This window comes from Sorex fumeus, unplaced genomic scaffold (genome assembly GCF_029834395.1).
Source record: "Sorex fumeus unplaced genomic scaffold, SorFum_2.1 ptg000016l, whole genome shotgun sequence".
NCBI classification, from domain to species: Eukaryota; Metazoa; Chordata; class Mammalia; order Eulipotyphla; family Soricidae; genus Sorex; species Sorex fumeus.
This window is the reverse complement of record NW_026606073.1, coordinates 429,599-452,294: the sequence shown is the minus strand read 5'-3', so window position 1 is coordinate 452,294 and position 22,696 is coordinate 429,599. Positions and strand designations below refer to the sequence as shown.

Here is a 22,696-nt window from a genome sequence, read left to right as displayed (position 1 = left end):
GGGTGGCACCAAGAGTCCGGGTGGGCTTGTCTGCTCAGCACAGGGGCCAAGGGGGGGCTGCTTTGGCACCAGAGGGCGGCAGCCGCTGTAGAGGGGGCCCGTTAGCTCCCATGGGGTCTTGGTTATAGTTAGAAGGGCCCTGGTTCCTGTGTGGGTTCCAGGGGAAGCTGAGATCCCTGGGGTCCAGAGCCCTGGGGTCTCCAGCGGGCCAGGCCAGCTCCTGTGCCCCCTTTTCGGAAGAGGCTGGCACAGTCACACTCGACCTCTGTAGGCAGGCTGGAGGAGACTGCCTCGGGCTGCAGGGGAGGGAGGGGCTGCCGTGGGGGTGTCCCAGGAAGGTCACAGCCCAGTGGGGACAGACTGGGGAGACAGGGTCTGGGCTCATGCAGGATGATGAAATGGGGGCTCCTCCCCTCCCTCCTGGGGAAACAGAGTCTAGTAGTTGAGCTCAGGCCAGCGAGGAGGATTACTACCTGGAGGAAGCTCAGCCTGGGGGGGGATCCCCAGCTCCATGTCACAGTCTGGCCAGCCTGGTGCTGGGACTAGGACCGCTGGCACTGAGGCGGGAAGGTGACCAGCCTCCCTCCCTCCCTTCCTCAGACTTTCTTAACTCAGCCTGGTTTAGAGAGAGGCTCAGAGGGAGGGAGGATGGGGGCGGGGTGGGGGTGGGAAGCCTTAAGGAGCCAATCACCCTGCATTAGAGCCTTCAGGGCTGAGGAGAGGGAGGGGGAGAGAGAGAGAGAAAGAAGGAGGGAGGGAGGGAGGGAGGGAGGGAGGGAGGGAGGGAGGGAAAGAGAAAGAGAGAGGGAGAGATGGGAGAGGGAGAGGGAGAGAGAGGGAGGAGAGAGAAAGAGAGAGAGGGAAAGAGAGAAAGAGAGAGGGAGAGAGAGAAAGAGAAAGGGGGAGGAAGGGAGAGAAAGAGGGAGAGAAAAGAGAGAGAAAGAAAGAGGGAGGGAGAGACAGGAGAGAAAGAGGGAGAGAGAGAGGGGGAAAGAGAAAGAGAGAGAGGGAGGGAGAAAGGGAGAGAGGGAGAGAAGGAGAGAAGGAGAAAAAGAGAGGGAGAGAGAGGGAGAGGTAGGGAGAGAGAGGGATAGAGGGAGAGGGAGGGAGAGAGAGGGATAGAGGGGGAGGGAGGGAGAGAGAGGGAAAGAGAGGGGAGGGAGAGAGAGAGGGAGGGAGAGAGAGGGAGAAAAGGAGAGAGGGGGAGAGAGAGGAGGAGAAAGAGGGAGAGAGGGAGAAAAGGAGAGAGGGAGAGAGCGCGCGCAGGGTTTTCTGCGAGCGGGGAGGAGGAGCAGAAGAAGAGAGGGGAGGAGAGACTGGGGGTGGGAGAGACAGAAGGAGAGCGCAGTGGGGGGAGCGCAGGCCGGAGCGAGGAGCGGAGCGCGCAGAGAAGTGCGGGCGAGGAGCGGCGGGCGGGCGGGCGCGGGGCCGGGCGGGCGCGCGGGCGGGCGCGCGGGAGGAGGAGGATGGGGTGAGCGCGGGCAGGCGCGGGCAGGGCCGGGCAGCGGCGGCCGGCGGGGCGGGCGGCGGCTCCTGGCAGCCCGGGGGGCGAGCCAGCCGGGACCCCGCGGCGGGAGGCGGCCGGCGGCGGCGGCGGCTCCCTCCGGGGAGGGTCGGGGGGCGCGTCGGGGGCCCATGGGGGCGGGGCGCGCGGGGGCCGGGCCCTGAGCGCCGCGCGCGCACCATGAACTCGTGGGACGCGGGGCTGGCGGCGCTGCTGGCGGGCACCATGGGCGTCTCGCTGCTGGCCAACGCGCTGGTGCTGCTCTGCCTGCTGCACAGCGCCGACATCCGCCGCCAGGCGCCCGCGCTCTTCACCCTGAACCTCACGTGCGGCAACCTGCTGAGCACGGTGGTCAACATGCCCCTGACGCTGGCCGGCGTGGTGGCGCAGCGCCAGCCCGCCGGCGACCGCCTGTGCCGCCTGGCCGCCTTCCTCGACACCTTCCTGGCCACCAACTCCATGCTCAGCATGGCCGCGCTCAGCCTGGACCGCTGGGTGGCCGTGGTCTTCCCGCTCAGCTACCGCGCCAAGATGCGCCCCCGCGACGCGGCGCTCGTGGTGGCCTACACGTGGCTGCACGCGCTGGCCTTCCCCGCCGCCGCGCTCGCCCTGTCCTGGCTGGGCTTCCACCAGCTCTACGCCTCCTGCACGCTCTGCAGCCGCCGCGCCGACGAGCGCCTGCGCTTCGCCGTCTTCACGGGCGCCTTCCACGCGCTCAGCTTCCTGCTGTCCTTCGTGGTGCTCTGCTGCACCTACCTCAAGGTGCTCCAGGTGGCCCGCTTCCACTGCAAGCGCATCGACGTCATCACCATGCAGACGCTGGTGCTGCTGGTGGACATCCACCCCAGGTGAGGGCGGGGGGCGGGGGGCTGGGAGGGACGCGGTCGGTCTCCAGGAGGGTCGCACCCGTGTCCCGACGGCAGGTGGGCGCGTTTGGGGTGCCCCCCACTGCAGAGGCCAGGGCCACAGATCCGGGAGCTGCTTCTCCCTCCTCTGCGTGTGTGGGGGGGGGGGGGAGGAGGTGTGTGGGGCCTGCCAAAGGGGTCCCCCCGGCGTCCCCCTCTGTCTGCCCACCCGAAGCTGCTGTCCTTCCGGCTCTTCCCTGTCTCTGCCTCTTGATCCAAAGAGACTCCCCTGGGAACAGCTTCCTGGTTGAGGATTTGGGAGGGAGGGGTCTTCATGTCCCACCTGCTGAGCTCTGACCCCCTCTGTGGAGCCCTGAGACCCCGCTGGGGAAATTTTCACCCCATGGAGTGCTGGGATAGAGGCTGCCCACCCCCCTCTGTCCCCGCTGCTGCTGTTTCTCAGGTCATGGCTGGGGGAGGGTATCCCGGTGTAAACTAAACCCTCCCCCCCCCCCGCACTTGAAGTAATAGTGCCTTCGTGGCTGGGGAGTGGGGGGCATCTGGGTGTCCAGTGCCTCTCGGGAGACTGGGGAGAGACGGGGGAGTCTTAGCCGGGGTGTCCTGAGCCGGGAACAGGCTCACGGGGCTGTCTCCGGCCTTGGCTACTGCAGCTCCCCTGGACCAGAGGAAAGGTCCCCATCTCAGTTGGTGAACCCTCCGCTCCCCTCGGGGGGGGGGGGGACCTGGGTCCCTGCAGCCGATGTCCACAGCTACAGGACCCTTCTCCAGCCCACCAGGGTGGGTCTCCCCGGGGCCAGGGTCTCACCGTAGCTCGCCAACCCCCCTGGCCCACGGCTGGCCTGGTGGCCAAGACTGATGGACATGAGAACATTCCTGTCCTGTGGGATGCAGCCTCCAAGCAGCCCGACACCCCCCTACACACAGGCTTCTTGGCCCCCCACAGATCAGAAAGCAGAGGAGCCAGGCGAGCTGCCTCTAAGCCCCCAAGCCCCAGGGTCTCCCTGATCTGCGGCTGAGGTCTGGGGGCACAGAAGGGGACAGTCCTGAGTCCACGGAAGCCCCTGGGCTTCTGGCTGGGCAGTGGGAGGCAGGCGGGACCTTTGCTCCCTGGGCGTTGTGCTGACAGCTGCCATGCCAACAGCTCACGGACTCGATTCAGAGGAGCCTGTTTGGGGTTCCCAGGGGATCCGGGGTCTAGTCGCTAAACTCCAGGGGCTGCTGGATCTCCCCAAAGCATCGCCCATGCATCGAGCAGTAGGCTGGACTCCTGCCCTCGGCCACAGTCCAAGACCCCGAGACTCTCCACTCTAAATGAAACCTGGAGGGCTGAGACTCGCCCTCAGGTGATCCCCTTCCCTGTGGAACCCAGTTTCCAGGTCCGTGGAGCAGCTTAGAATCCTCAGTTGTCACTCTCCACCTGGGTGTCCAGCCCCCCGGTTTGTCGTGCTCAGGGTCACCAATCCCCACTCCAGGACAGAGATGGTCTGATTCTGTTCCTAGGGCACCGGATCTGGGGTTCTCCTGGGACCTGCCTCGGGGCACCCTGCCATTCGCCTCTGGGGCTTGCGTCCAAGTAGGGTGCCCGAGGCGGCCCCCAGGGCTCCTGCCCAGGTCTGCCACCGAGCTTGATGGGCTGGAGAGCAGGGCTGGGCAGGGAGCAGGAACACCCACGTGGTGATGAGACAGAGGGTCTCTCCCAACTGGCAGATAAAGTAGGTCGCCCCCTCCTGCCCACGGCTGCCCGCCTCAGGAGCGTGCCAGGCTCACGTGCGGATTCTCGGGCTCCTGGGACTTCTGTGCCCCCAACATACCTCTCTGCGGCTACACTCAGACGCCCCCTCGGGCTTTGAGCCCAACACAGGGAGATCGGACCCCCAGGAGAACGGGCCTGGGAACAGGGTTGCAGGATCAGAAATTACCCGGGTCACCAAGCTTGGGCTGTAGCCCCCCTAACTGGGGGGGTTGTGAATACGCCCCATCCTTCATCTGTGGGTGCCAGGGTCTCTCCAGGTCCAGAGCCTGGGCCAGGGACCTGTTTGCCCAGCCCTGAGCAAAGTGGGGAATGCCCGCACCAGAGTCCTCACCCCAAACCCAGCCTTTCTCCACCTGCCAGTTCACCCCACTTGCCTCTGTCTTCCTCGAAAGGCCAGAAAATTTAAAAATCTCTTGATGCGAAGCTCAGAACTGAGGACAGACATTGGGGTGCTCTGGGGTGTGGGGTGCAGCCTGCCTGGATTCCTGTGTCCGTGGGCTTTGGGCTTTCCCAGCCCCATCCGTGCCCAGCATCTGTTCCTACAAGGGCCCAGGGCTGGGAGGCACCCGGGTACTTCTCGGAGTCAGGGGACCTGGAGGAGACGGGGTCCGAGCCCCGTCCCAAACCTGGCGCGTACCCCTGGGTGTGGCTTGAACCCTCCCGCCCCATGTGTCCTGGACAGCCACTCCCTCGGCCCTGCTGTCCACCCGCCCCACTGGTAAAGCCGTGGGGAGCCCTGAGGCAGCTGTGGACAGTGATCGGGGAGCAAGTGGTCAGGATACGGATGGAAGGAGCACCCTAGCACCCCCCACACCCAGGGGCTGGCCTGACTGCTGCAGGCTGGGGACCCTGGCCCGCTAAGGAATCAGGGCACACTGGGCGGGGAGACTGGACCATTCTCTTCCATATCAGGGTTTGGGGGAGCAGCTTGTGTTCTCCACGATGCCGGCAGCACAGGAGGAAAATAATGAGGGGCGGCCTCCTGCACCCCTCCTTCTAGGGAGGCTGCTTCCTGGCACCCAAGCCTCAGTTTCCCCCTGTGTGGGCTGAGGGGCTGGAGGAACGAATTTCATTCTCGCGGGCCCACAGGTCACTCCCGTGAAGAGTGTGGCCCCAACTGTCCCTGCCTGTGCTGGGTCCAGGCTGTTCCCAATTGAGGCAGGATAAGTTTCTTTGTCTCTCCTCTGAACTTGCACAATTTGACTTTTCTGCCTCCTCAGAGCCTCCTGTCTTTGGAGGTGGGTCCTGGATGGGGCAGGGGCTCGGGGTGGGGCTGGAACATGCCTGGTGTCCAAGCAGAGGCTGAGGGAGTGAGCGGTGACTGGGTGCCCACTCTGGATCTCTGTTTGTGCTCCCTGAGTACAGAGCCAGGATGCTATGGGGTGGGCTTTCCCAGTGGGGGGCACCTCAGGGCCCAGCAGGGATTCCTAGTACCTCAGCAGGGACCCAGTCCAGCCTCAGGGAGCGGTGTGGCAGCCCTCAGAGCCGGTGACTCACTGTTGCCTCTGACATACTTGGCAGCCCTCATTACAGCTGCAGGGAGCTCGCCTTGGATGCTGTGAACCAGAGTAGGGGTGGTCAGGCCATTGGCTTGAGGCCACAAGGCTCGGATGGGTACCACAGGTACGAGCGTCCAGGCTGGTGCCTCACCCCAGGGATTCTACAGCCTCTGAGTTCAGCACTGGACATTGTCGGGGTCACAGACTGGGGGAGGAGGTGAGCCCAGGGCCACCAGCTTCTTGGCTGGACCTCGGTGAGTGCTCGGATGCAGCTGGGGCTCCCTCTCAGGTGGACCTAGCGGGCACCCGCCCCTCCTCTCAGTGCCCAGTGATCCCTGGTTGGTCAGGACCCCAAACACATGACCCAGGTCTCCACAAGCCTCACAGCCAAGGAGTGGAATTTGGGGAGGGGGGCTAAGTCACTCTCAGGACCCGTCCTGCTGCCAGCCCCCATGCTGTGCTCCCCCGGGGAGGCGGTGGAGCTCCTAGGGTGCCTGACTTCAGTTTCAAACCGAGACAGTGCCCAGTGCATGAGGACAAGCCAGTCACCCCACTGCCCTGGCCCGGGGCTGCTGGAAGGACGCGCTGCTGGGTCAGAGTTCGCCAGCAGCTGAGGAGTGACCCCCCACCCCACCCCAGCAGCTCAGCTCGGTCCTCAGGTGCACAGGTGGGGGGGGGGACGCTGAGCTGCCCTGCAGGGAGTGTGACCACGTGGCATGCCAGCCTCCAGGGGAGCAGAGCCTGGGTGCCTCTCCTGCGGGCACCCAGGCTCACCAGCTGCCCACCTAAGGCTGGTGGTCCTCAAATGCTGGACTTGCCCTTTTCAAAGGGGGAGGTGCCCCACCTTCCCTTAGGCTGAATCCTGTACTCGGAGCCACTGGGTGTCACAGTGTCCTGGGACACGTGGCCATGTTCCCCTCCCCAACTGACCCGGGAGCCCAGCCTGACCCCTGCTCCGGGGTCCTCTGGAAAGCAGGAGACCTACGGTCTGAGCAGGCAGGTGCCGGGAGGAGCTCCCATCCGTTTCTCTAGCCACTCAGCCCGTCCTGGGTAGATTCAGGTAGATCCCAGACGTCCCGACTCATGTGATTAGCAATCGGACCCAATGAGTACAGGTCATGCTGTCAGCCACAGATCGCGTGTGTGAGCTGCTCTGAAGCCCATGTGTGTTGAGTCGAACTCCAAACTCCTGGGAAGCCCAGGAGGAAACGCCGCTGGGATTCCAGCCTCGCCCAGTCGAGGGGAGCTGCCCCCTGGTGCATGCAAAGTTCCCAGGGAGTCCTGAAGTCGCGTCCATGGGAGACAGAGAGGCGGCCCCTGCCCTCCCATGGTCCCGTTTGTGCCCAACCACCTCTGCCCTTGGCTTCCTGGGCTGCTCTGTACACAGTGCTCTGTTAGGAATTGAGGCTTCTCTCACTTGAGAGCAGCAGGGATGCTGACCTGTGAGGGACATGCTGACTGCTGCTTCCGACTCGGCCCTCAAAGCTGTGTCCCCTGACCCCCTCAGAGCCTGGCCCGCCACTAGCTTCCCAGCGTGCAGGGCCGGGGTCGGCAGGAACCCTGTTGCTCACAGGGTGATGTCGGAATGTGGTAGCTGGAGGGACAGTAGAGTGGGCAGGGCACTGGCCTCGCATGCAGCTGACCCACCCGGTTCTATTCCCGGCGCCACAGATGGTCCCCTGAGCCCCACCAGGAGTGAGCCCTGAGCATGGCCAGGTGTGGCCCCCAAACTAGACAAAAGATTGTGGTGCCCCGGCTCGGCAGAGGTGGGGGTTGGGAGGAGAGGGGTGAGGCGTGGAGGGTCCTCTGGACACGCAATGCCCAGCTGCCCTGTGAATCACCAGGAACAAGAATGTGGATTGAAATCCTGCTTCCATCCACCCGCTGAGCCAGTTCTGTGATTCACGGAGCTCCTGGGCCTTATAAAATAGGGCAGGGAGATCCCAGCCGGCAGGGAAAATGCTTGTTTGCTTGTTTGTTTGGAGGCCACTCAGAGATGCTCAGGGCTTCCTCCTGGCTCTGTGCTCAGAGATCACTCCTGGTGGGCTCAGAGGGGCCCGAGGCATGCGGGGGAACAAAGCCGTGTGCATGGCAAACGCCTCACCCACTGCTCGATTTTTCTACCCCTGTTTGGTTTTGATTTTTAAAGGAATGAATGGAGTTAGACTGAGCAGCACTTCAGAGCTACTCCCAGCTCTGTGCTGGGGGCAGAGGGAGCATGAGCGGTGCCTGGGATCAAACTCAGGGCCTCCTGCATGATCTCAGCCCCTTACGCTCTCTGAGAGTCAGTATCAGGCCCAAGTTTATGTGCGTCTACAAAGGCAGTTCCTTCACCCGCTCTGTGCCTTAAAGAGCAGCATCATCTACACGGGCAGTTCCTTCACCTGCTCTGTGCTTTAAAGATCAGCATCATCTATACAGGCAGTTTCCTTACCTGCTCTGTGCCTTAAAGAGCAGCATCATCTACACGGGCAGTTCCTTCACCCGCTGTGTGCCTTAAAGAGCAGCATCATCTACATAGGCAGTTCCTTCACCCACTTTGTGCATTAAAGAGCAGCATCATCTACACAGGCAGTTCCTTCACCCATTCTGTGCCTTCAAGAGCAGCATCATCTATATAGGCAGTTCCCTCACCTGCTCTGTGCATTAAAGAGCAGCATCATCTACATAGGCAGTTCCTTCACATGCTCTGTGCCTTAAGGGGCAGCATCATCCGCTCGACTCTGGGTGTCCGACTCTTCGTTCCATGCAGTGGCTCTTAGTGGGGGTTCATCCCTACCCATGTGTTCCAGGAGGGGGCCTGGAGGTTTAGTGCTATCACCCAGGGGCCCAGGGGTGCCCTGCCCCCTCCAGCTGGGCCCTGGCCCCCGCTGACCATCTCCCTCTCTCCCAGCGTGCGGGAACGCTGTCTGGAGGAGCAGCGGAGGAGGAGGCAGCGCGCCACCAAGAAGATCAGCACCTTCATCGGCACCTTCCTGCTGTGCTTCGCGCCCTACGTCATCACCAGGTGAGCCCGCCGGGCCAGTGCGCAGGGCTGGAGCAGGGCAGGCCTGCGGCCCAGGGGCGTCCCTGCGGTTCCCTCCAGCACCCACTGCATCAGTCCGGGCCACTTGGCCCCTGTTGTCCCCACCCAGCCCTATGGGAGATGCAGTACCCACCTCGGGACGCATCCAAGCTCTTCCGGTGCAGAGCTGGGAACTGCAGTGCCTGGCGCCAGGGTGGAGGGGAGCCCCTGCCCGGGACTGGGTGGAGGGAGGGCCACCACTGCCCAGGGGCTGGGTGGAGGGAGGGTTACCCGGGAACTGGGTGGAGGGACGCCCATGCCTGGGGCCTCAGGGTGGGGCACACTGCTTCCTCAGCTCGTCCCCAGCAACTGTGTGATTTAGGAGGGAGTAAGGAGAAAGGGGGACTTTGGAGTACCAAGGAGGTAATTCAAAGGGCTGGCACAGTGGGCACCCCAGGTTCGGACCCAGCATACTCCAAAATATGGGGTTTCGGTGTTCTGTTTGGGGGTGCATGTGTGTTGAGTCGTGTAAGTGAAGGCAAGAATGAAAGAGAAAGAGAGAATATAGTTGATGGGGTAGGTAGGTGGGGTGCATGTGAGAGAATTCATGTACATAGATCGTATATGGTGCGTGTGAGTGGGTGTGTACGGTGCATGATACATGTACATGTCTATGTGTGGGTCTGTGACACTATGTGTGGTATGCATTTGGACGAAAGTGTCTGTGGTCTGTGTATGTGTATGTGTAGATGTATTGTGTATGGTGTTATGAGCAAGTGTGCATATTTGAGTGTGTGCATGGTATATTTGTGAGTGTATAGTGTGTATACACTGCACACAGACACAGGCATGCATGCATGCATGCATACACCACACACTCACTCAGACACATAGGTACCACACACATACACACCACCCACATTGACCTCCCTCTGTGTGCATAGAACAGATACCCGCACATGTATATACCACGCATGTGTGTTTGTAAGTGTGGGGTGTGTATGTCCATGCATGCAGATGGTGTGTGTGGGTGTGGGTATGTATGTCTGGGTGCCTGTGTGGTTGCAGATCTATGTGCGTCTGTGTGTCTGTCTGTGTGGTGGTTTGTGTTTGGTACGCTTGCGTGTTTATGTAGATATGTGCCTGTGTGAGTATGCGTACGCATCGTATGTGTATGCATGCGTGGTGTATACATTGGGTATCTGTTCTATGCACATAGAGGAATGTCAATGTGGGTGGTGTGTGTGTGTGTGGTACCTATGTGTCTGAGTGAGTGTGTGCTATATGCATGCCTGTGTCTGTGTGCAGGCATGTATGGTGTGTATATGTGTGTGTCTGTGTGAGTGTGCAATCATGTGCATTCATGGTATGTGTAGGTGGTGTGTAGGTATGTGGTACACGTGAGTGGGTCTGTGAGCCTGAACGAGTGTGCGAGTCCCTGGCATGGATGGCACCTGGCTGTCCCTGATGCCATGTCTGCGCGGCTGCCAGGTTCCATGGCACCTGGTTCTGGCCACAGCACCACCCACACTCTGCACGCCAGGCCTGGTCCCTTCAGCCCCGTGTGCCCTGCAGGGCAGCTGGGGCATCCACACAGCCCTGCCCTGGCATGCCGCTACCTCGGGGAGCTGAGCACTGTGGGGATGTGAGCCCCAGGGCTGCCCCCCCACCCCGTGCCAGGTGGATCTGGCCTGGGCAGAGCAGGGCTGCCCTTCTTCCTTCTAGAATTTTCCGCTAGATATCTCGGCACTTGGGACATCGGTTGGGCATTCTTTATGGGGGTCTGTCCTGTGCCTACTCAGAGCTGTGCCGTCAGCCTGGCTCTGTGCAGGGGCACTCCGACCCAGCCCAACTTCACGGGGACCTGCTTGTTATCTGCTCACTGACGTGTTGCTGTCCCCTCGGCTCTGGGCACGGGGGCCGGGGGCCCTGCAGGACATCCCCCTCTCCCGGCGGCTCCACATGGCTAGGCTGGCCCGGTCAGGGTGAGATGTGCCGAGGAGGAGCCCCGGGGTGGGGGCTACATGGACTGTGCGACCTGAGGGTGGCGAGAACTTGAGCCCCCCAAGGAGAATAGTAATGCGCTCCGACTCGGAACTATTGGATTTTTCTCCGGCTTAATCTCATTTCCCAGCAACACGGTCCCTTTTTTTTCCCCTCCCTGATAGCTCCTCTCGCTCTAATGGAGCCCAGAAAATAACGTTTCCGTCAAATTGATGCGAGACTCACCTCTCATCTCTCATCGTGTCCACTCCAAATGGATTTGGTGCATTTGGAGTTTTCAAAAACACTCAGAGAACACTTGCTCCTCTTACACGGGGACGAGTGACAGCTCACTCCAGAGAAAAACTGCATCCAGGAAACCTCTTAACTAAGCATCCGGGTTCTGGTGGGCCCCAGCCCAGCAGCCCCTCCAGGCGCCCGGCAGCCCTGTCTTATTGGGGAAGAGCCATCGGAATCGGATCTCAGGGCAGAGCAAACACGTGCTCCTCTCCTGCTGCCTACGTGTCTCTTAAAGATTTCTTTAGGATTGGGGCTGGAGTGATAGCACAGCAGGGAGGGTGTTTGCCTTGCACACGGCCAACCCGGGTTCGATCCCCGGCATCCCATAGGGTCCCCAGAGCACTGCCAGGAGTGATTCCTGAGTACAGAACCAGGAGTGACCCCTGTGCATCGCCAGGTGTAACCTAAAAAGAAAAGAAAAAAAAAGATTCCTTTGGGATTTTTAGACCACATCTGGTGTTGCTTAGTCTCTGTTCCCTGCAGAGACTTGGGAAACCTCTGGGGATTGGACTCTGGCTGGCGGCATGCAAGAAGACAAGCGCCTTCCCGCTGTTGTCTGGCTCGGGGCCCCGTGGCTCACATTCTCCAGCGTCTTCTCTCTGTAGCCCGGAAGGCTGAGAGGAGGCCTGCCCTGCCCTGTGGGTCTCCCAGTGGATCTCCCACTCCAGACTCAGTGGCCCTGGAGTGGCCCGTCCCCTGGTGGAGTCACAGTTCATGTGATAGACAGAGAAGGAACTCGGACTCTGAGGCAGGAGGAACTCATGCAGAGCCCAGGTCTTAAGGCGGGACTGGGGTTGGAGTGATAGCACAGTGGGTAGGGCGTTTGCCTTGCACGCGGCCGACCCGGGTTCAATTCCCAGCATCCCATAGGGTCCCCCGAGCACCGCCAGGAGTAATTCCTGAGTGCAGAGCCAGGAGGAACCCCTGAGCATCGCTGGGTGTGACCCAAAAAGAAAAAAATAAAGACGAGACTGGCCTTATAGACAGTGGACAATCCGCCAGAAAGAACCCAGGATTCGAGTATAGAGCCCTGAGACCCCAGGCATGGGTTTCTTCGGGGCTCTTGACCTGGCTGGATAGAGCGGCCATCGGTGCAAAATACAGCAACAGGACATGATATGGACTAAAATGATTATGTCTATGATTAACAATTTTATCTTCGTTTCCTAGTGAAACAGAGTTGAAGGGCGTTTCACCTGTTTGTTTTCGCGGCAGGGGAACTTGTTTCATTTATTTTGGGGTTTGTGGGTTTTTTTTCGAGGCCATCCCCCGAGTGCTCAGGGCTTACTCCTGGCTCTACAATCAGGGATCTCCCCTAATGGGGCTCGGGGAACCCTATGTGGTGCTGGGAATCGAACCCAGGTTGACAAAGTGCCCTCCTCGCTGTGCTATCTCTTTCCCCGTGGCTGGGAAATGTGTCTCTAACCCGAGGTCATTCTCTTTCCGTTGGATGGTGCCAATCTGTCTCCAGGACAGTTTTGGGGGAGAGTGTTCACGCCCTGACCCCATGTTCCCTTCTTCCCTTGGCCTGCAGCTACTCACATCCCCTTCACTGTCCGGGAACCCGGGGACCCAGCTCCTGCCCTGCTCAGAGTGTATGCCCCTCGAACCCCGGCCCAGTCTGAGTCCTGTTTAAGGGTGTCATCAGGAAGAGTCCAAGGTCAAGTCCAGGTGGAGTTGGGGGGACCTGGTGGGGCCTCCGGAACAGGAAACGGCAGCCAGGTAGTTGGTACAGGGAACCGCTCCTGATCGGTCTTCCCCGCTATTGTCTTGGGGCCACCCTGTGAGAGTACCAGAGCATTCTGGGGTGTTTAGGGAAACAGAGGACCCCCGTACACACCTCAAGGAGAACTCATTGGATCCCCCTGGCTCCCCGTGTGTGCGGGTCATGACCAGGATCATGGGCAGCTCCATTTTGAGGTCACTGCCAGGACATGAGAACCCCCAGGCTCAGGGCACGGGACCTGCTAGGGCTGTTTGCTGGGACATTCGTGTGCACTGCCTTGATTTGCGGGGCACATTGGTGAGAATTTACCAAAACCCCATACACACCAGGCATCCAGCACCGCTTACTGTGGGGTCTCTCAGCCTGGAGTTTGGGGCCACTGGTGCTCCCGGGGTGGTTCTGCTGTCCCCTGCATCATCCAAGGGGAGATGTGGCCACCCCCCTTCAGAAGACAGACTGCTCTGAAAGGCAGGAAGTGATCCCCACTGGAGAAAGCAGGGCTGCAGACTGGGGGGCCAGGGGTTAGGGAGGGTCCCTGAGAGCACACACACACACACACACACACACACACAATGAAACTGAGGACTGGGTTGGAGGGACAGATGAGTCATTTCCCTGAGCAGTGCATCGCGTGGGTGGTGAAGCTGCCGCCAGCCTCAGTGAGCTCTCGACCAGGTCTCCAAGCTTTTGAAAAGAGCTGATGAGTCTTCCAGGCCCCTCCCCCAGCCCCTGTTTCTGCGCCAGAACACAGAGCTCCCATCCTGAACCTGCTCCCAGGATGCTCTCCCCCACCAGAAGGGACCACCGAGAGTCACCAGGGACTGTGCTGGGATGGCCAGGCACAGTCTCCAGGGAAACAGCAGCAGTGGGTGGATGGATGGATGGATGGATGGATGGACGGACGGATGGATGGGATGGATGGGTGGATGGACAGGCAGATGAATGGATGGATGGATGGATGGATGGGTGGATGGATATATGGATGGATGGATGGATGGATGGATGCATACATGGATGATGGATGAGTGGATACATACATGGATGGATGGGTGGATGGATGGATGGGTGGATGGATGGATGGGTGGATGGATGGATGGACAGATGGATAGGATGGATGGATGGATGGGTGGATGGACAGGCGGATGGATGGATGGATGGATGGATGGATGGGTGGATGGATGGATGAGTGGGTACATACATGGATGGATATATACCTGGATGGATGTGTGGATGGATGGGTACATGATGAACAGAGATTGGGGAGAGAAGCTGACTCATGCTTGACCATAGAGACAGAAGTACCACAATCTGCCCACTACAAGTTGAAACCCAGGAAAGCCTCCAGTATCAATCTAGTCAAGTGCAGAAGTCGAGATGAGCTGACCCTGCCCAAGAGAGACAGGGAGAGGGTAAATTCCCCCTTCCTCAGACACTGGTTCTATCAATAGGCTGGAGAGTGCCTCCCCCCAAAACAAGAAAGGAGTGTCCGCTGTAGCAGGCCCATGGATTCAAATGCAAACCTCATCTGGAAAGTCTTGCAGACACTCCAGGTTATTCTGACCACCCCGAGGTCAGCCGAGTGGGCAGGAAGTTAACCATCAGACTTGGGTTAGCGAGTCGGCAGGCCTGCAGGACAGGGCCGGCGTGGGCCCGAGGAGACCATGGCTTGTTTTGGAGTCTCCTGGAAGAGGGGTCCAGCAGTGTAGACCTGTGTCCATCCCAGCTTATGCGGGTTGATGAGCTCAGGAGGCCCCGCGTGGGGCATATGTGAGCTCCTGCGAGCTGAGAGTCAGGCTCTTAGATGACTTTAGAATTCATTCTGAGACCCCACAGAGATGAGTGGGCAAATGGAGTGAGCACTGACAAATGGGGAAACTGAGGCTTGGGGAGCTGTGCCAGGTCGCCTGCTGGCAGCTGTGAAGGGACCCAGACAGGGGTCAGGGTGGCCGTCAGGCAGCTTTTGGGCCTCTCCCGCCACCCCGTCTCGTCCTCATCCCCTTTAAAACAGTGGGAAAGCCACCTAGGCAGCCCCACTGGGGCCGTGTTGGGGGTAGGACTGGAGAGGAAACTCATTTGCTTTGGATCCTGAGAGTAAACAGGCTTAGGCCCCCGCTCCCTCACTCCGCTCTGCACGGCCTTCTGAGCCTCACCGACATCCTCCTCTGCAAGAGGGGGAAACTAAGGCAGAGCCAAGTTCTGGACCCAACCTGGGAGTCCCAGCGGGGCCCTCCCTTTGCAGGTGGGGCCCCTCCTGCATTTCCTCCTGGTGAGTGTGGGGTGGTCCCTAGTCCACACAGAAGTGTTCATGATTCCAGGGATGACTGAGGAGCACCCTGGGGTGTCACTGACACCCCTCGCTGAGACGTCAGCACAGACACCCATACCGGCAGCGTCTGCCCACCACCCCCGCACCCTTCCTTCCCTTCCCCAGGGGCGTGTGGGTGAGCTGCTGGGAACACGGGTCCCGGGGGGAAGGGCACCCAGGATGGGGGCTCTGGTGGGGAAGACCCAGGTGGAGGGGCCGGGGAGGGGTGTTTCTGTGACCCCCGTCTCTGCCCCTCACCCAGAGACTTCCTCAGAGCATCAAGCACGTCGCTGGGCTTCCAAAGTCCCAGTCCGAGAGTTGGTCCCCTAGACAGTCAATTCTTCTCGGTGCGAGACCTCTTCTGAGCTCCATGTGGATTTCTGAGTGTCCTTTCTTGGGCCACATGGGACCCTTGGAGTGTCCATTGACACCCACACATTCATCCTGCACTCCTGGGGGGAGAGGGGGGCACACGCTCAGGGTGGCCCCTAGCACAGCTCTTGTGCTGGGACCGCCTGGGCCTGATTGGTGGCATCAAAGGTCTAACGGGTGCTGGCAAGCCCTTGGCACTGGTCTAGACCTGAGATTCAAAGCCACAAGGTACACCCTGCACCCCACGCCATGGCATGGACCCAACAGAGTGCCCAGACGCGGGTGGGGAGAGGCGGGAGGCACCGAGCCCCTTCCCCAGGGTGCCGGGCTGGGAGCACTTGGTCCAGAGCTGGAGGTGGAGCTCTTGGTTGACAGGATCAAGTGGGGCCCTGCATGTAGCTTCAGCTGTGGCAGCCAGAGCCTGCCCTGGGCCTGCCACTGACAGGGAAACCGTTTCTGGAAACCACAGCCTTTCTTCCTTTGTGTGTGTGTGTGTGTGTGTGGGTGCAAAGCCAGAGGCACTCAGGGGCCACTCATGGTAGTGCAGGGGGCTCCCTGCAGCAGGAGAGGAAGGCCCCCTGCATGCAGAGTGGGTGTCTCCCTCTGCCTCCTCCCCGCCTGGCCACCTCCACCCTGGCTAGGGCTCTATCCCTTCCGTCCACCGTCACACTGACCCCTGGGTCCCATCCAGGCCACCCCTGACAGCCCAGGCCCACCTCGGGCCTCTTTTCTGCATGCTCGAGTAGGATTTGATGATTTGCAACAGACTCTCACTCCGAAGCACTAATGAAATCATTTTGGAATTAAAACTTGCATGTGTAGCTGCCGCTGTACGCCTATTATCTCTCGCGGGGCGCTTGCAGATAATTATGGTTGTCCCCGACTCTCTGGGCGGGGCGTGGAGGTGCAGAGGATCTGACAGCAGCATTGGGTGGGGGAGAGGGAGACGGCAGAGGTTTGCCAAGCACGTGGCCTGCAGGATGATTAAATGTTCTCTCGCAGGACCCCTCTCCGTGCTGCTGTTCTGGAGGATGTGAAAGTGTCAGTTATTACGTTCAGGTCTTCAGATAGTTTTCCCCAAGTCTTTGGGAAGACTGTGTGTGTGTGTGTGTGAGAGAGAGAGAGAGAGAGAGAGAGAGAGAGAGAGACAGAGAGACAGAGAGAGACAGAGAGACAGAGACAGACAGAGACAGAGACAGAGAGAAAGGGAGAGAGGGAGAGAGGGTGGGGGACTAAGACAGGAAGAGAGAGAGGAAGAGAAGAAGAGAGAGAAGAGAGAAAGAGAGGAGAGAGGGAAGAAGGGAGAGAGAAGAGGAGAGGAGAGGGATAGAGGGAAGAGAGAGAATGGGTGAGAGAGAGGGAAAGAGAGAGGGAGAGAGAGAAAGAGGAGAGAGAGGAGGGAGAGAGGGAGAGAAACAAGGGACAGAGGGAAGTGGGAGAAGGCGGGTTGGGACGTGATGGAGAGCCCGGGTCTGAGGGAAGGGCGTGTGCCCAGTCCTCTGGCCCTGAATGGCAGAGCGGGGTGAGGTCCCTGCCGCTGGGCTCCCAGAAGGCTGGGGGAGGGGCAGGCAAGGGAGACACAGTCTCTATGCCTGGGCCCCGGGTTCGGAGTCTGGTTCTCCCGCGTGCAGAGCACGAGGCCTCAGCCTGCCCGAGAACAAGCGGGCTCTTGAGAGTTTGCAGAGCGTCATGGGGCGCCGACCACGGGTCCCTGGGGTGCAGGTCCCCCTCGCTCCCTCAGGGACTCACGTGACCCAGCCAAGGGCGGGGAGAGTGCTTCCAGGCCGCCTGCTCAGATGGCCTCTGCCAGGAGCACGGTGAGGGGGTCCGTGGAGAAGTCCTGGGGGCAGGGCCCTGGGAAGGGGGTCCCAGGCTCCCCTGGGTTTCACCAGTCAGAAAGACGCGCCTGTGAGCTGGCATCAGGTTCGCTGAGAGCCCCCCGCCTGCTGTCTGTCTCCAGTTCTCCAAGCACTCCCCGTGTTTTGGAACTCCTGAAATGCTGTGGTCCCTGCCCCCTGCCCCCGCTCCTCCCTCCCACCTGCTCCCTGTGTCTGTGTGTGCACAGGCAACTGTGTGTGAGCATATGTGAGCGTGAGCATGTGTGTATGTGTTTATTTGATTGAGCATGTGAGTACGTGGTCGTGTGTCTTTGTGTCTCTTTGTGTGTGAGTGTAACTGTGTTTATGTGAGCAACCGTGTGTATATGTGAGTTTGTGTACGTATGTGTTCATATGTGTGCATGTGAGCAAGTGTCTCTGTGTGACTGTGTTTTGTGTGGTGTGCGAATGTGAGTGACTGCGTATGCATATGTGAGATTGTGGATGTGTGGATGTGTGGATGTGTGTATGAGTGTTTGTGTCTCTGTGTGTATGTATGACTGTGTATATGTATACTTTTTGTATGTGAGTGACTTTCTGTATATGTGAGTTTGTGTATGTGTCCATATGTGTATGTGTGTGTGAGAGAGAGCAAATGTCTCTGTGTATGTGTGACTGTGTTTATTTGTGGGTGCATGAGCTTATGGGGGTGAGGATGAGCATATATGGGTGTGTCCATGTGCGTTCATGCGTATGTGTGGGAGTGCATGGGAGTGTGTATTTGTGTGTCTGGGTGTGTGAGCGTATACTTTTCCCCTTAGAAGAACACCGTCATATTGGATCAGGGACCACATACCCCATCCTGATCCCATCTGAATGTATATCTGCAGTGACCCACTTTCCCAGTTAGATCACATCTGAGTTGCTGGGAGTTAGAACTTCAGCAGATGTCTTGGGGGTGGTGGGGGCAGACACAGTGTAACCCCCAACCGGGGCTCTGGCAGAAGTGAGCAGAACCCCACCTCACTAGCATGAGGCCCCAGTCACCCCTAAACCCTGGGCTGTGAGATTCGACTGGGGGCAGGAGAAGGGGGTCCGACCTCATCCAGCAGCAATATCTCACCCACCCCATCCAGCAGTGGGGAACGGATGCAGAGGGCAGAGTCTCAGGACTGCCGTGGCACCAAGGGACAGGGCAGGTCTCTTGCCCAGCTCTGGGCTCAGGGGCACCGTGACAGTTGGGGACCCCTTGTCTGAAAGGAACAGGGACTGTGGGCAGGAACGGGCAGTGCCCTCACTGTGGGGACAGAACAGGGGGGTGCTGGGGAGAGGCAGGAAAGAGTCAGCCATCACATCTGAGCATGGGCTGTAGTTTGGCCCGGTCCCCAGGGTATCCCGGGCACTGACTTGGCCGCTACTGACCCAGTACCTCTACCCCAGAGCTGACGAAGGCCAACATGCCGTCATCTGTCGTATGGACAGGGACGCAAGGTGCATACCCTGGCTAGCACAGGGAACCTCCAGGGGTGGGAGTTTCCAGGGACCCCCAGGGCTGGTCTCAGCCTGTCATGCTGAGACCCTGGGAAGGTGCTGCTGTCTGTGGAGCAGGGTTTGCTGCATGGGACTCCCGCTCACTCAGATTCTCGTAACCTCTCTCCTTGTCTGTGGAATGGGGCCAGTGCCACCCATTCTCTGGGACAATATCAAGATTTTTCAGGATTGTTCCTATCGGGTATTTGACCCAAAGGAGACACTGGGCTGGAAGTGGCCCCTGAGCCAGGCCCGGTCCAGCCTTTACACCAAGTCTCCGAGATTCCAGCCCCGGTAGGCTTTGCCTCTTCATTATCTGAGTGGTGATGTTGCAAAAACATTTTATTCTTGGAATTCTACCGAAGCTGAAAATGGTAATTTTGATCTTGCTGGATGGTTTGATGAGGCCTGCCTCCTGGAATGTGTCCCCTTGGGAGTGGGAGACGCCCCCTGAACCTCGGAAGGAACCAGAGATGGAGGCATTTGGGGAAAGCCTGTGGCCGGCTTGCTTTGGCAGCTTCCCTCACAGCTTCTCCCTGGTGCTAATTAGGTGTCAGCTCTAAATTCAGGGTTTCTGTCTCCACAAATCCACCACTTCTCACTCACAGACTCCCAGGCAATCAAAGCACCCGTGGCCCTTGCCCCATCTCAACTCCCAAGGGTGCGAGCAGAAATGAGACCACATGCTTTGGGAGAGGCGAGGACCAGGGCCACCACAGAGAGAAGCCGGGGAGGACCCGGTGCATCCCCAAGGATGCTGGAAGACCAGAGGCCCCTGCAGCCCAGGGCCCATCCAACTGGCCTGGACAGAGCTCAGCCTCCCCAGAGGAAGCACCGGAAATATATGGGCGCTGGCCAAGGTGCTGAAGCCCAGCCCCGGGCGCCTCCCAGCCCAGAGCACCCACAGCCCCTCCTGCAGGGACACCCAGGTTCTAGCCATGGGCAGCATAGGTACCCCCACCCCCCAGCTCCCTGTGTGACACTGGGAACCCCTGCCCCCCCATGGGTCTCCCTCACTCGTTGGACAAGAGGTGGGAGGCTGCTTTCTGATCTGCAAGCTCTCTCTCCCTTCTCTCTCTGGGACTGGGGGTCACATCCAGAGATGGCTCAGACCCAGGAACACTTGAGAGAGGAGAGAGAACAAGCTGATCTGGGGGAGGGGTTTCACAAGCAGAAGAGCACATGGCGGCCTGCGGTTCTGCTTTAACTCCTTGAAGGCACCAGGAGAGTTTGAGCAGTTTCCCCCTCTTCTCCCTTGACACATGAACTGTGTCTTCCCTGGCGTCTACCACCAAATAAAGGTGACTTTAGGGCACCCTGGAAGCTGATCTGGTCCCAGGGGCTCCCAAAGTCCCAGCCCCAGAGTTGGTCCCCTAGTCAGTAGATTCTTCTAGGTGCGAGACCTCTTCTGAGCTTCACAGAATGTTTGCAGATTGGGGGGCTGGAGAGACACTGAGGCAGGTAATCTGCATGCAAGCAATCTCAGTTCAATCCCCAGCACCCCCAGATGGTCCCCAGGGAACCACCAGGAGTGGTCCCTGAGCACAGAGCCAAGAGGAAGCCAACTGGGTATGAGCCCAAACCAAACAGAATGAAGATTTTTTCTTTCTTCTTTTTAGGTCACACCTGGTAATTGCTCAGGGGTTACTCCTGGCTCTGCACTCGGGGATCACACCTGGGGGTGCTCGGGGGACCATATGGGATGCCTGGGATCGAACCCAGGTCAGCCGCGTGCAAGGCAAACACGTTCCCTGCTGTACTATTGCTCTAGTCCCAGACTGCAGATTTGCAGGTGGTCATCAACCCTCCCTCCCGCCCCTCCCCCAGGTGACAGGGCTAGGACTGGACCCACCTGGGTGCAGAGACCAGAAGGACAGTCTTGTCCAGCCCCCAGATTTCGTTCAGACTCACAGCGGGAAGCTCCTTCCCCGACTGGCAGGACAGTGGCAGGGCTGGAACAATTAGGCAGGACAAGTGGCTCTGGTGGGGGTTTCCACTGCAGACCTGGGGCAGGTCCCTCCTATCTGGGGTCCACTGGCCGCAGCGCCCCTGTGGGTATCGTCTCTCTGGTGCATTCAGGGACGCACCCTGCCCTTCCCCACCTGTTAAACTGAGGCTGTCCCCTTCCCCAGGAGTCCATGCTTGGCCCTGCAGGGCTCTTAGTGTCAAACCTGGAAGGAACCAAGCCTCTGACTGCCTGGGGCAATGCCTGGGGCGATGGTTGTCATGGTGACAAGTGGGACCCCAGGGAGATGCCAGCTTGCCCGGGTCGGGGTGCAGTGCCCCCAGTAACTCGGTGCCCGCCTCCCCGTGTGTCTGCAGGTTGGTGGAGCTCTCCTCGGCTGTGCCCATCGGCCCCCACTGGGGGGTCCTGTCCAAGTGCTTGGCCTACAGCAAAGCCGCCTCGGACCCCTTTGTCTACTCCCTGCTGCGCCATCAGTACCGCAAGAGCTGCCGGGAAATCCTGGACCGGCTCCTGGACCGGTTCCTGCACCGGCGAACGCTGCGCTCCTCGGGCTTCAGGGCGGCTGACACTCACAACCACAACATCCTGCCAGCCCCCGAGTGAGTGTCCACACACCGCCCCAGGCGCCCCTGTTCCTGCTTCCCTGGACTGTGCCTCGGGGCTCCCCAAGGCCGCTTGGAGCTCCTGGACTGGCCAGAGACCCAGAGACAGTCCGTCCTGGTGAGGATGCGCAGGGCCGGTGGCGGGGACTGCGGGCCCGGGCTAACATGGCCCCTGACACTGGCCTCACTGGACACGCGGCTGCGGGCAGTCGGCGGCTCCCTAGGACACTGCCCCTCTGCAAGGGAGGCCATCTGGCCTCGGGGCTTCCGTCCGCCTGACCCCTTGCCCCCGCTGGTAGTGTGTTCACTACAACAGACTTTCTCCAGCTGGCCCAGAGCCCCTGGTGCCCCGCTGGCCCTGGGGTCCTGAGTCCAGACCCCCGGGGTGCTGCCCAGTGGCTACCCACCTGTTGTCTTAGAAACGGTTTTGTTGGATTCAGTTCTGCTCTCTGTCTCCCCCTCCCCAGACCCCAAAGCTAATGTTCTTGTGTGCAGACAATCTTCGCATGAAAACAGTGACATCAGCGGGTGACCACGTCAGCGTGCGCTGGGGTGTGACCCCCGAGTCACCGCCGTCCCCTTCCCACACCACAGATGCCGGCGTCCAGGGGCGGGCAGGAGGGAGGAGCTGGCAGGGACAGGCATGTCAGGAAGTGACCCCTGGGCCTTAGGCATCTTGTCCAGCATGCCCGGGAGGCAGGTGGACAGGGTGACCTGCAGGGTTCTCACCTGGACGTGGGGGCCCAGTTTCTGCCCTCCCAGGGCCTCCATCTCGGGGTGGCCGTGAGTCAGTGTGAGTCACAAAGCGTGGAGACTTCCAAAGGCAGCGAGTCTCCGTGCACCATGCTGGGTCCCCGTGAGAACCCCTACTCTCATCCCCCACTCCCGTCCATCGTAGTTCCTTCTCGATGGACCCAAGCCCAAGTTGAGAGCTGTGGCCAGTCCCCTGCCATTGTGCTCCTGCCAGTGAGCATGCGAAGGTTAAGAGCAGGGAGCCTGGGCACCCAGGCCGAGCCCCCTGAGACATGCAGAGGACAGAATCAGAGGCGTCTCCTGCACTTGCAGCTGTAACTCTGCAGACCGCCCCCCACCCAGTGGGGACACCAAGGAACCTCTGGGTTTTCTCTGCTGAGGCTTTGTGTCAGAAGGCGCTCTCTCCCCAGCCCTCGCTCCTCACTTCCCAGCACAGCCCAGCCTACCCAGCCTCCGTTCAGGGTTTCCATGGAAACCAGAGCAGAGAGATGGAGCGGCCTGGACACCTGCCCGGGTTGGCCCTACCTGCCCCTCAGAGCCCAAGGGCACGTCCTCTTCCCAGTTCCATGGTGGCCCGAGCAGAAACCGGCCTCTCCGGTGGCGTGAGCTGATTGCTGAGTGTACCCGGGTCGGCCACTCATCTTAGCGACACCCAACATTCCTCTCTGCAGCCCTTCCCTGGGGCTCACAACCCTTCTTGTCCACCCACTCCCCCA

At 60.0% G+C, this 22,696-nt stretch overlaps 1 protein-coding gene across 1 annotated transcript; it reads left to right on the top strand.

Annotated features, from left to right (window-relative positions):
* Positions 1 to 1,661: 1,661 nt before the first annotated feature.
* GPR26 (G protein-coupled receptor 26) lies at positions 1,662 to 21,240 on the top strand. The gene is made up of 3 exons (XM_056112236.1): positions 1,662 to 2,352; positions 8,516 to 8,629; positions 20,982 to 21,240. Exons 1-3 carry the CDS (start codon positions 1,685 to 1,687, stop codon positions 21,226 to 21,228), a joined length of 1,029 nt encoding a protein of 342 aa, XP_055968211.1. The 5' UTR covers positions 1,662 to 1,684; the 3' UTR covers positions 21,229 to 21,240.
* The last annotated feature ends 1,456 nt before the right edge of the window (positions 21,241 to 22,696 follow it).